The 14,339-nt window shown below is 36.0% G+C and overlaps 1 protein-coding gene across 1 annotated transcript in view; it reads right to left on the bottom strand.

Moving 5' to 3' along the window:
* Window positions 1-2,560: 2,560 nt before the first annotated feature.
* The window catches only part of LOC149141982 (uncharacterized), a 119,128-nt gene continuing 107,349 nt past the window's right edge, over window positions 2,561-14,339 (bottom strand). The window contains exon 3 of the mRNA XM_089448500.1: window positions 2,561-2,983. Within this exon, the coding sequence (XP_089304626.1) occupies window positions 2,757-2,983 (227 nt within the window). The 3' untranslated portion in view covers window positions 2,561-2,756. The remainder of the gene's footprint in view (window positions 2,984-14,339) is intronic.

Below are 14,339 nucleotides of genomic sequence, written 5' to 3'. Positions count from 1 at the left end.
ATATAGTATACGAAGTGGGATAAGAACCTATAGGTTCAAGGATTAGAATCATCGTCGAGGTCTCCAATTAAATAATGGAAAAGAACTCAATTCATATAATTTAACAAATATTAGTGAAATATAATACTTGTAAGTGCAAATGATCACAGCGATTAGTAGTTGTAGTCATAAGTTTTGTTATGTAACTTAGAGTATGAATGTCACTAAAAGGTAACCAATATAGATCCATGTTAATCCCAAACATATCAAGCGTCGAGAGGGATCAAATTCTTTAAGGTGCAAATCTCTTTTACAATGCAAAACTTAAAAAAAGGTTTGCACTTGGAGATATTTGATCCCTCTTGACACTTGATAGATTCAAGGTTAACATATATATATATATATATATACCATGTGTCAAGTCCATGCTAAGCATGGAATGAATTATGCATCTCCTTCATCTTGACCAACACACCAATAAATGTTTTAACCATAAGAAATTTTTCATCTTCATTTGTTTTATATAACATATATAATATATGGTAGACATTGAAATATCTTACTCAACATCACCATTGATCTATTTTATTCATGATCCACATTGTCCACATTAAAATGTTTTTTTTATTATTAATATATTTTTAAATACATGTCTCCCTAATATTGGGAAGTATAAAGCATATATTTGGGATCCTCTCTCTCTCTCTCTCTCTCTCTCTCTCTCTCTCTCTCTCTCTATATATATATATATATATAAGCTACATTGAATTTCTTTCCGTTATTGGTTTTTTTAATGCAACATACTAACTTTGTACTAAAAATTGAATAAATTACATATTTCTCTCATAATGTAAAGTGAAAATATCATACAAATTTTCATTTCAATTACTTTATCTCTATAGAAAATTATGTTATTTGAAATGAATATTGAAATATTTTTTTTGGACACTAAAATATTTTTTTGGTCATATATACACACCTTATGTCGACAAAATAAGTTACACATTTTCTTCATACTAAATTTTAATATCAATATTATTTTTTAAATACCACATGTTAACTCCATATTGTATTGAATAGTGAGAATTACACATCTCCCTCATATTACTGAATATGAAGTAATTATAGATGAAGCTAGAAATATGTTTCCTTTCAATTATTTAATTTTTCTATATAAAGTTAATATAAAATTAAGATGAAAATTAAAATATTTTGTTTATGATTGAGATATTTTTTTTTTTTATCACAGCCTTTTACATTGTTAATATAAGTATTATTTTATTATTTTTAAATAGATCATCATAAAACAATATCTCCCTGTACTAAATTGTAAAATAACTCTAAACACAATTTATAAAAATAAAAATAAAAATAAAAAATTCAAAAAAAAATACCCATCAAGACAGAGCCTTGAATTTACACTTTTTTGTGCCAAAGTTGAACAACGATTCAATAGAGGTACCGAAATATGGTGTCGCATGGTAATTGGGTAGTAAGGATATGGAATTAGAACTAGTCACGAGATTTAAAAAAATTAATTAGCATAACTAGCTTTTGAATAAAAACTTGAAATGAACTTTATGCGCCTTCTTTCTGGAAATTCTTGAAACATTTCACTTGGGAGGCATGTTCAAAGTGATAAGAAGCATCCCAGTTCATTGACAGTTGTGTGTCTAATGTCTCCCGGCTGATTTTTACACTTCCGTATAAATATATATCTCACGCAAACAAGATTTGCACGCTGCTCAGAGCTTCGAATGATCTCACATCCAAGAGTACTTTATTAAGAAATTTTGCACGCCTAATTAACTTGCAAAATATCATGGCACCACAGAAAATCTTTCCAAAAAATTACAATGCAGAACTAACGCAATCTAGAGTATCAGCTTTCAGCTAGCAAGTATAACAGTAGTTCAGTAGTTCTCAAGACAAATATTGGTAACCACCAAATGAATGATAGATTGTGCTGTAGCGATTTTATTTGCATATAACAGAATTAGTTTTCACAATGCTCATGACCTATGGCTATCATAAATGGGAAAATAAATGATCTTGTACACTTTCTACTCTCTAGTCATCTAATCATCTGTAACAAGATTTTGAGGGCAGAAACAATTCTGAAGATTTCCACTGCTTCAAGAAAGATTCAGATGTATTTATATAATGCATGTCAGTAATTCATCATGGGCCAATCTGTTGTTCTGAGGGAATATATTTTCCACCATTCAGGTAATATTTTTTTATATTCTACTTATTTTTAGTCCACTCATAGTTTTTCCCTTTTATTATTTGGTCTATTTCCATCTTGGGGCCTCAATGCCAATTAAATTGTTACCATTTTAAAAAGGCTATTATCCCAGAGTATCATTATTCTAATGTTTATAAGCTATTATTATTTCTCTAATAACATGTCTGGTTTATCAAACCAATCTATTAAAACATTCCAAAACATCTCATTGATAAAGATCGACTCTGACACTAGTAATTAGTCCAAAAGTAAATTGCTATAGAAGTTGAGACATAAACATTGACCATCCCACAAAAAACTCAGGTGAAACTACTAATCAGAAGACATCTCTCATAAATAAGTTAATAACCCATTGTTTAGAAATTAATCTTGTTATCTTCAGATTGAATGCAATTCAAATTAAGAGACAGTTAAAGTTTCAAATTTTAATCTCTCCAAACTGCTCCTCCACTCAATTAAAACAAGATTATGAATATCAAAATCCAAAGCTGACTAGCTAATGAAAACACAAAAAGGCATACTTGCACCTTTAAGACTGGGTTATTGCAGCTTCCAAAGGTCTAGTTCCCATTATTATACATATAGGAAAACTGTCATCTCCACTAAGAAGCTTTAATGAAGGATGCACATTAATATCCCGTACAAGCAGTTCTTCACCAATGTCCAAATTGCTCAAGTCAATATCGATATAAGGAGGGATAAGATCCGCAGGGCAAAGATATTCAATGGTTTTCTTTATCGTATTGAGATAGCCACCTGCCAGAGAGAGATCAGAACAGAGACCCATTAAATAAAAATATTATTTAGATAAAATTATGGTTTGTTGGAAACTGTCAAACTATATATTCCACAAAATTAATAGTCTTTGAACAGCCATTAAATTCTAAAAGCATATAATGGAACTTTTGTTGCAAAGAATCACCGGAGCTGAGATGATGTCATTCCTTGATGGATTCCCTGGTTACAACCGGGTCATAGTAAAAAGTGATGATAAGCACAAGACAGCCTTTGTTACACCCTGGGGTACTTATGAATATCGAAGAATGCAATTGGACTAATCAATGCAGATGCTACATTCCAAAGCGCCATGGATTATGCTTTCAAAGACATCATGAGAAAGATTATTGAAATTTACCAAGATGATTTGACGGTGTACTCCAAGCAGAGGGCACCCCACATATCTCATCTTAAACAGATTTTTGAGAGGTGCAGGCAATACCATATATCACTCAAACCAAAGAAGACGATTTTCGGTACTACCTAGGGAAAGCTGCTTGGTCAGATTGTTTCCAAAGAAGTTGTAAGAGTGGATCCCAAGCAAATCAAAGGAATCAAAGAAATTGCTCCACCAAGGCACCAAAAATCTCTCCAATCTTTCTTTGGGAAGATCAATTTCATTAGAAGGTCCATTCCCAACTTTGCAGAAATTACCAAACCATTGACTAGGTTATTAAAGAAAAATGCTCCTTTCAAATGGGATGAAGATGCCAAATCAGCATTCAGTAACATCAAAGAAGCCATAATAAGGTCACCGGTAATTGTAAGTCCTGGTGATTCTAGAGATTTCATTGTATTTTCTTTTGCTTCTAATGAAACTATTGCAGGTATCCTTCTCCAAAAGAATGAACAAGGTGAAAAACAACCTCTAGCCTTTATGAGCAACACACCTAGAGACTAAGAACTAAATTGTGCTATTATGGAAAAGTAGGCATATGCCTTGGTCAAATCACTTAAGCATTTCAGAACATATATTGGATACAATAAAATGATTTGCTAAGTTCCACATCCGGCAGTCTCCCGAAGGATCTCTCTCTCAGCAAGATTGTTTGGGAACCCTAGGCAAGTGGGTGTCAAAGATACAGGAATATGATTTGGAAATTAAACCCACTAAGCTCATAAAAGGCCAATGGTTAGCTCAACTTATGAGAAAAGGAAATGTATAAGCATTGGGAATGAAGGATGACGCATGTACCTCAGTGTGTGCCACAACCAACGAATTAGAAGGATGTGGTTGGTACAGCGACATCATTTCTATCTCAAGAACCTTTCATCACCAAAACATCTTCCTCTACATAAGAAAAGGTCATTGAGATTGAGAGCAGCAAAGTATTGTTTGATTGAGCTGGGACTTGGTTGGAAGAATCCCAATGGATTGGTCGTGAAATGTGTCAGTCCAGATGAAATCACCAAGTTGACAAAAGAAATGCATGAAGGCTTATGCAGAGGACATTATTCGGAAAAGAACACCACGCAAAAAATTCTTAGAACGAGTTATTATTGGCCTACAATGTTTACAGATGTCCACAAGTTCATTAGAGAGTGTGTCGCCCATGTCAGTTTTTCACAGGAAAGAAGTTGGTAGCACTCCCTCTTCAACCAGTTGTAGTGAAAGCTCCTTTCCAACAATGGGGCCTAGACTTCATAGGAGAATTCAAGGAAAAATCAAGTAATGGTCACTGACGGATCTTAACCGCTATAGATTATTGCACCAGGTGGGTAGAAGCAATCCCCACAAAAAAAGCAACCGATTCAGTGGTAATGGATTTAGTAGGAGACAGAATTTTCACAAGATTCAGGTTCCAAGTAAGATTACTATTGACAATGTCGTAGTATTCAGTTCAGCAGAAATAACTACATTAAGTTTTGATTATGGCACTGTTCTATCTCATTCTTCCAATTATTACCCCCAAGGTAATGTATTAGTAGACTCAAGCAACAAGAATCTCATGACAATCATCAAAGGAACAGTTGGCGACAATAAGAAGTGTTGGGATAGTAATATTGAAAATGCTTTATGGCTTGATAGAATTACAAAGAAAGACTCCACTGGCTAAAGCCCATTTAAGCTAGCTAGTCTATGGGATGGATGTTACATTTCCCATTCACTTCAAGCTTCCCATATTCAAATTATGCAGTAGCACTTCATTGATTGGGATGGCTTGTAGCAAAGGATCAATCAAATTATGGAACTTGATGAAAGGCAAAGGCATGCTTGTGATCACCTATGGAAAAGTCAAACCAACACGAAGAAGTTCGATAAGAAGGCTCGCCAACATAACTTTCAAAAGGGGGATTTGGTCCTCTTGTGGAACAAGAAAAAAGTGAAAAACCAGGTAAACATGGTAAGTTTGAAAGTTTATGGTTATGACCTTATATGATTGATGAGATTGTAGGTACAAATTCTTTCCATCTATGACATCCGGACAGTGAGAAGCTCCCCTTGCCCATGAATGGATTTGCATCTCCTTAGGCTACATGCTACGTGTCTTGAGGAAAAGAAGGTGTCCATTTGATTCTCTATGCCAAGATGGAGCATTTGTCTGATGCAGTCAAAAAAGCCCTCATAGATATCTAGTTATAGTAGTGGACCCATTTTGGGGACAAGGGGGCTTTCCATGCAGCTTTACACCAACAACATTAGAAGGCAAGTGATGAAGTGGACAAGGAAGATATAGCAAGTAGGTGATATGTACAAGCCAAACCAGCCCAACATTCAAGTCGAGGTGACATATTCAAGCATTTATTCCACACGTGGGCATGATGTCATCATCTTTGGGGCTATTCGATGGAGTAAAGAAGGAATATGAGGGCAAATGATGGAATGTTGAAGCTTAATTGTGCAAATTGGAGCCCCCAAGGGCTAATTGTCAAGTATCAAGTCCAAATTACTCAAAGAAAGGGTCAAGATCCTTCAAGTCAAGTTGGCCACTAGCATTCCAAGGAAGATAAGGAAGCTGAATTCTTCAAGGAAGCGAGAAAGGTCCCTCCAAGGTAGACATTGAGGCATAAAATGAGCAAGTTAGCCCCAAAGGCTAAAATAAGCAAAATAAAGTCAATTCAAAGGTCACGTACAAGCATTATCACTCAAAGAAGGCAGTCTTTAGAGGATTAAGGGCACATTAAGGGAGGACGAGTCCTCTTGGGACAAGGAGAAGCCCTTCTCAAGCAAAGATAATGAAGCATATTGGCGAAGGAAAGCCCCCAAGGGCAATTCAAGCATTCTAAAGTCAAATTCAAGCCTATTTTCAAGCATTTTTTTCTACATCAGCTAGTTGTTTGCAAGAAAGGGAGGTTGAGCCCTCATTTTATGTGCCAAAGGGTCAAAGAAGCCACATGTTGCAAGGTTGAAGCCTTCTACAAGTCAAGTGTGAGGTCCAAAGCAAGGAAAGGTTGCATTTCAAGCAAAATTAATTGAAATTCAAGCAAAGAAGGCTAGCCCAAGGAAATCATCCTCTCAAGCATAGTGGCCAACCCTAGCCCCATCTGTTTGAACTTTGAAGGTCAAATGAGGGTCAAATGCAATCGTTGCACCATCATAGTGGAGCTAATTTTACAAGCAAGCCATCCATGAAAAAACAAGTGGAACGTTTGGTCATTAAGAGTCAAAACGTCCCTTCTTGGCCTCTTTTTATAGCACATTGCCTCTTTTGGGGTTTACTCCGTGTAAGAATTTTAAAATTTTATTTGTTGACTTAGCTTCCAAACATTTTATGGATGGCAAGTTAATTATTTTGAGGTAGACCATAGGTCTTCTCCTTGGCAAATCATTGTGAATTTGTTGAGCTATCTAATACAATGTGATTTTTTTCATGAGAAAAAAGGGTTTACACGTGAATTCTCTTTTTTTGTTTGGTTGATCAATTATTTTTTCAAAGGCAATTTTTGGAGCAACACAAAGTTACTACAAGGCTAAGCTAATCGATCTAAGAAGACTTGGAAGAGGTCTAGGATTCATCTCACACTTTCTCTTAATTCATACAAGGTATTGTTGTTCTCTTTTGGGACATGATTCGCTCTCCCCTCTAGAGGTAAATAACCTTATCTTCTATAATTGTTGGTTGCTTGGTTGGAGGATTTGCTTCTTGGAAGGCCCTCCTAGTAGGATTTTGGTTTTATTACTTGTCTTGTCTTGAATCTTGATGCTGAGGTTGTATCCTCACTGTTCCACTTAACATTCCAAAACCTCAAGCATTAAGATACCAAATCAAGAGAGGACACAATTCCTTGTCCTTGACAATTGTGGAAGAAGGATCATATCCTTGATCCAATAATTTACAATAAATCTCTTTACAAAATCATATCTCAAAATTTATTGTATTTTTGTAAATTTGCAGTTAGCATTAAATATATAAAACCCTAAAAATTTATATTTCATAAAATCAAAATGATTTCTTATAAAAATCCCAAAAGTATTTCAATAGTGAATATCTTCACTAAATTGTGGTTTATATTGCATTTATTGATTATTTCATTGGAAAAATCACCATAAATATTGTATTTGGGGAAGCCCTAAGGTTGTACGACCCCCTTATCTTATCCCATATTTTTGTACTAATATCATTTTCAAGTGTTTTGAAGCTAACTACGAGTTCTGGAAACATTTTACAGCAATTTGAAGTGAATGGAGGCAAACCACTGCCTTGGGATACGTGAAACTTAATATAAAATCTTTTGTATTGATCATATTTGATCTAAAGAAGTTTTTCATTGATTATTATTTACTTTTAGATTACATATTGGCTACCCAAAATGATTTCTGATCATCCTTTTGGGTCAAGTCAATTTTCAGCCCTCATGGTTGTGACCTATTTTCTGGGTAGTTAAGTTGTAGATTGAATATCTCTCAAACTTCTTACGCAAATTTGGTGTTTTTGTGCCCATTGGAAAAGTCTTTTTATAGTACTAACATCTCCAATCAATTCCTTTGAGTTTCAAGTCCATCAAAAGCCATTTTCAGGCCTCTGAAGTAGCCTTCTACTTGTTGGCTTAGTGCACTCTTCAGAAATATAAAAGTTACAGGTCCGAACAGCAAGTATATTTTTTTCTTACAGCCATATAGAACAGGTATAACTCCATTTTATTTTCTATTGTGGTAAGAAGTTCTCATACTCGATTTGTAGCACCTTCAAGCTTATTTTCTTGACATATTGAGTATTTTCCTTCATTGATCTGCGATATAAGTCCGTTGTTATATCATTAATCAGATCAGAATTTTGTTATCATATTAACTCCTACGTCTTCCATATGCTTCATTTAGGCACTAGTCTATTTATTCTTTGGTTGAGATGTTATGTGTAGGGACACCACCCGTGACAGTTTGTAAGAGTTGGCCTAAAGTGAGAATAATACGCTAAGGTGACATTTGGGGCATTCCAAATAGTGCTTACCGCATAGCAGCTTTGGTTGTACCTTGCCAACCCTGCTAGTTTTAGCAGTAACACACCTTGTTTTCCATGATAATTTTAGCTGGTACGTGAATAGAAGATTTGCATATTTTAACTCGTCTGGCCAATATTATGATGAATACAGCTCTCAAACATTGCTCTACCAAGCTGTTAAAAAAGTGGGTTATGGGCAGGAAATTCAGACTTCAGTTCAGGCTAAAATTGTACTTTATGGAGCTTCCAAATCAGTGTCGTTGCCACTTCCACCTGGCTGTCATATACCACATACATGATGCATATATAGCATATTTTTACAGCCATAGTTAAGGAGGAGCATGGATAATTCAGAAGTTTGGAACAGCAGTACAGCCTACCAAACAAAAGGTGATTTTCATCTCACTGATTTAGGAAGAAATTTGTGGTGGGAGTTTCTTTTCAACTTGGAGTAAGATCTACAGCATTCATATCAGCACAAGAGCCAGATCCTATACATAATAGACATCGACTTTGTTGTCTCATTCTTAGAAAATATGTCCATGGTTTTGGTGTTAGGATTTGATACTAGAGGTGGCTCACTCACTACTGTTTCACATGATGTTATGCATACAGGGTTTTTCTATTTCCAGCTGATAACAAAATATCTTTGGCATTATTATCAGAAGAATGCACCCTAATCAAAATATTTTGTTCAGGGAAAAGCTGTGTGAACTTACAACGCCATTTTTACTTTTGGTTATTGACAAAGTTTGAGAAGCCCTATCTACTAGATATTACAGGTTGTATGCAAAACAAAAATTTGCTGAAGTAGACATAGAAAGATATATCGGATGAAAGGCACTAATTAATGGTCAGGTCATCTCTAAAGGACCTCAATCTAAAATAAAATTTCCAGATGAACTTTGAGTTACATCATAGGTTGGCCCTGACTTGATTCTGTGCACATATTTTCAAGGGTTGGTCCTGACCTAATATGGGTGAGATAGTAAGAAAGTGGAACAGATCTCATTCTTCTGAGGTTTGTAGGGCACTTCTCTAGCAGGTCTGACCAAGCAAAACCAACAGTCAAAAGGCCTATAGCAACAACACTGAATGGCAGTCAGCAGAGCTGGTCATTCTTCTTCAGAGATTCTAGGCTTTGCTTAAATTTCCTAACAATATGCAGCCAAAATATCACTACATTAGAACTATGAAGCATTCAAATAATAAAGGGGGATGTCTGAAAATTTATCCATAAAATATCAAAACCCTTAAAGGATCTACTATACTAATGCCCTGTTTCAGATTGAAAGCAATTCCAGCATAGTACATCCAGATGTGACGATTTGCTGATCTCAGGAATAATCAATTCACAGCCTGTTACCCCCTCATTGATGATACACATTACAGACAGTAGTCTATGTAAGAATAGCCAATCCACAAACTGAAGACAGAGTGTTTGCAACAAAGAAGCTCTAGCCTCTTATTACGGCATTACTAATCTCACATCTTCACAACATGCTTTGCTAAGGAGGGAGAGCTCTAAATTTATAGATGAGGCTCTCAACAACAATCCTCATTAGATCCACAAATTTAGGACACTTGTCGTCCACAACATCTTTGGAGACTAAGTCAAAATTATTTTTTAAATTTGCAATGCTTGAAATCCTCACAAAAGGAGGTCGATATGTCATAGAAGAAGGTTGTAGCCTACACAAGAGGGTTGTTTAGGCCTTTTAGGTCCATCGTTCCACAAAAAAATTGCTTGAGTGACCTTCAAAAATTCAAGAATGCTTCCTTTGCTTGAACGCTCCAATACTAGGCCTCCACATTGCTAGGATTGAGGGTAGACCTCCCAACGGCTAGCACATGTGGATGTCTACCATTGGCTAAGGTTGAAACTTGCTTCAAAAATGACCTTTAATTCGACCTTGATTCTTGAACATAACTTAGAAACCTTCCTTTGACCCAACATCCTTCAATTGTGCTGAACGTTCCTTGACTTTGGCTTGAATTCCCCTCCAACGGCTACAATATATGGACAGCTTCCTTGAAAGTGGCTTGAACTTGACTTGTAGATTGATCAACGGCTTGGTTTGTGACTCCCTTGCTTGATTCCTTGAATTGAGATGATGTATTGATGAAAATAGTTTGTGTGGGTCCATTATGTCTCCTTTGGTGAAGTCAATTTGGTACCTTAGAAATAGATGCTCTTTTACTCTTTTCTTGTCAATTTGTCCTTAAATTTATTTGAAGACGCTTTCTTGTTTGCCGTGTTGACTTTCCTTAGTCCAAAGATTCCTCTTGATGAGTTAGCAGGCTCACCTATTGGAGAATACAGTAGGGCAGCTATTAATTCAATTTCTCACTAACCATAATAATTGTGTGTGAACTTATCTTCTTGTGTTTCTTTGTTAGATATTTTCAACAAACAATTATCAAGAGCAAGAACAATAAAGAAAATGGACACAGGTATTAGGCTCCAAGCCAAGGCGAAACCCCTCCAAGGGGAAAGCTCGGAAAGAATCTCTTCTCTTCTTATAGAATTTGCTTCAAATGAGAAAACGAAGACCAAAAACCCTAGACCAAGTCCTCCTCCAAGCACCAAATCAGCCCTCCAACAAAGCCCTTGCAATTAGTCAAAGTCTTCCAAAGTCAACAAGAGTCAACGTCCTTCAAATCAACCCTAATCCAGCTCTTGGCTCAGCAATTCAGATCTGCAACTAGACCTGCAACTCTTCGGCCCTGCAACAACACTGAAACCCTAATTTACTTTGCATGTGTGAACAGAAAAGTCCAAATTTTAGTCTCTTTCCTTCGTTAGGGTCTCCTTTGCTTCTAGTCTTTTTGGCTTCAAATCTTGACCTTCTTGCAACAAGGTTTCAAACCTGCAACTAGATCTGAAATCTCGGCCTTTGTAATAGATGCAGAAACCCTAGTTTCTTCGCACATGTGACAGAATATAGCCCAAAAATAGATTTTCCATGTTTTTGAATTCTCCTTACTTGACCTTTGCTCTAGCTTCCTTGATGTTCCTTGCTTGAGATCGAATTGGTGATGAAGGAGGTCGAAGTTGCTTGTATATATAGCCTTTCCATGAGGTCAAATACCTCTCTCTAGGTTGACTTGTCACTACCAGGGCCGACTTGTGCTTGGAGGCTCATAGGACTTTCTAGACTCAAAATCAATATCTTTTACATGTTACAACTTTCCCAATAGGGTCTTATACAATTGACAAGGACTCTCTTGACTCAAGAAAAATATTCTTTTGACATGACAAACCCTAGGAGCATGAAATGCATGCTTGACCTAGATGACCAATAAAATGAAGCATGAAACCCATGCTTAAAAATAATATTTTTCTTTCTTCTTTTTCTTGTAACATAAGATATACATATTGACATGAGTATAATGACAATTATGAAGACCGAAACTAGTTACATTTTCCAACACTCCCTCTTAACTAGGGAGGTATTCATAATTGTATAACCGGTACAAGGTTATTCTCAAACTGAAGAGTTCTCATAAGAAGAGTCAAATTGGTAAGCCATCTTTAAGCATCAACATCATGACCAGCATTGTCAACATAGTAAGGCCTTAACTTGACAAGCTCTTCTTATATTAGAGCATAATGCTGGGAGGCTTTACGTGAGATACCACACTACCTCTTCAAGGTACATACCCCATCCGGATGTTCACTAGGTATGTCCTTTTAGGACTATTCTTATCTTGGATTCTCAATCCTCAAAGAATATCGATCCTCTTCGACCACTCTTATCTTGGATACCTGTCCAATCCTCAAAGAGTGTCGGTCCACTTCCTATCTTGGATTTTCTATCCTCAAGGAAATCTCAGATGCTTATCCAATCCTCCATTCTCCCTACCATGGCCTTCACTAGACGTATGGTTGTTAGTCCTGGCCTAGTGCATGACACATGATAGAAGAGAATACAATGTCCATCATCACTCCCTCTCAACTAGGGAGGATATCCTCATTCCCACTTAATCAGGGAATAAATCCGTGTTCCTCAAATATTTAAGGAGACTTCTATCTCCCTCTCAAATATAGAGGAGATTCCTTTCACTTCCTTTCAATTGGGAAGTCATAACCACAAGCTCTTTAGCTTGTCTTCATAAGTGTATCAGCTACCAGTTCTTCATGGAGATAGTTGCATGGCTCCTTTCTTTGAGCTTCTTTCTTCCTAGATTTTGTAGAGCGGTTTTCTTCCTTCAATCTTGTGACAGGATTCAGGCCATCAACCTTCCATATCACTTTCCTTTAGTCATCATCAATGAAGGCATTATATTGAGCCTATCAAACTAGAGTTAATCATAGATTCCTTTAAACATGAAAGTGATCTTCACTGAAACATGAACATTAGGTTATCCTCTTATATTGCTACCTTTCAATCCCAAGATGATAATGTGAACATTTTGACTACATAATCCTTTAGGGATTGTCAAGACCATTTACTCAATCCATATCTCCTTTGAATCGAGTACAATACCAACAGTTGAACTTTCCTCAACTATCATTATGTATTTCTACAACACTCTTCTAAGTAGCAAAACAATATGTCAACCATATAACCAATACCAAAATATTAATATTAATATTAGACTTAGCTTATCATGATGGCCCCTTTCATCAAAGTATTTGCTTACTTGTGAGATCAACATCTTCTCGCATGGGCCATCTTCATCTTTTACCAAAGATCCTTATTCACGCTTTGTGATCAAAGTGCCCATGGAATAAACTAACCAGCAAGTTGCAATTTCTTCTTCGGAGTTGTCATTATTAACTCTCTTTCTATTTTCTGGAGACCATTCTTGATGTTGACCAATATCATCATGCTACTTTGTGAGAGAGTCTTGACCTTTAGCCATGTTCAATTTCTTCTTTCAAGCATCATGTAACCATATGGAAGACTTATCGAGCACATTCTCACAGCCAACTCTTCTTGCATGATTCTTGTAGATATGAATTTTACCCTAGAGAGAAGTTACTTAAAATATGCATACCTTTGCTTCCATACAACCATCTAGCCATCCTTTCTTGTACAAGCTACCTTCTTATACTTGTTCAAAGATAGGTTTTTTTTTTCCAAGGAGAGAAAGACTTTCATTATGCCTTTCATACTGCAACTTGACCATTTGCATTCCTTCATCCTTCAAGAGTATTGTTTCCATACTAGATGGAATATATACTAGTCATAATGCTTCTTCCAAGAACCTTCCTAAATGATGGTTCTTCTAGGATCTTGATGATCCATTTTTGCAAAATGATTACCTCTAACATTATGTTGAAAATGTTTGGATGAATTATAATATGCAATATGGTCCCAATCTTCTCATTCTTTGAAAGCTAGAGATTCCTACCAAAGCAACTTAATCACGTAGACTCTAATTCTTCTACTATCAATTGCTTCTTTCTATGATGCCATGCTTTCACAAAAAGAAAAGATTTTCCTAGAGTATACTACAATGCATGCTACTCTACTTTCTACTTAATAAAAGAAAGACAAATTGCATAAAGAACCTAGTATAGATGGAGCTTCCTTCAATAGTAAAGATCCTTGGGATCTTCTCCTTTTGGCTTCTTCTCAGGTTCTCCCTTTTCTTCAGCTATGTGAGCTTCACTTCTTTCCTTTCTTTTGTTGTTCATCTTGTTTGGACAATCCCTCTTAAAGTGTCCATATTCATTGCATCCAAAACATTGAATTTTCGACATATCTGTTTTCTTTTTAGACTTTCCACACTTCCCTTTCTTCATCTTCTTGGACCTTGCAATAAAGGCTTGAGACCTTTCATTTGATCAGTGTTATACTTTGCCTTGATCCTAGATTCTTCTAAGATACATTGAGCCCATAACTCATCAAAAGGTGTAGTATCTTTCTTTGAGTAGATATTAGTTGTGAAACTGCTCCAATCAGGTGGCAAAGCATTTAATACACAAATAGTCATTTCAGAGT

Source organism: Pinus tabuliformis, chromosome X (genome assembly GCF_031772625.1).
Source record: "Pinus tabuliformis cultivar Carrire ecotype Pingquan chromosome X, CPIR1, whole genome shotgun sequence".
Classification (NCBI taxonomy): Eukaryota; Viridiplantae; Streptophyta; class Pinopsida; order Pinales; family Pinaceae; genus Pinus; species Pinus tabuliformis.
Note: the sequence above shows the minus strand (reverse complement) of the source record. Positions and strands in the feature narration are given on the sequence as shown.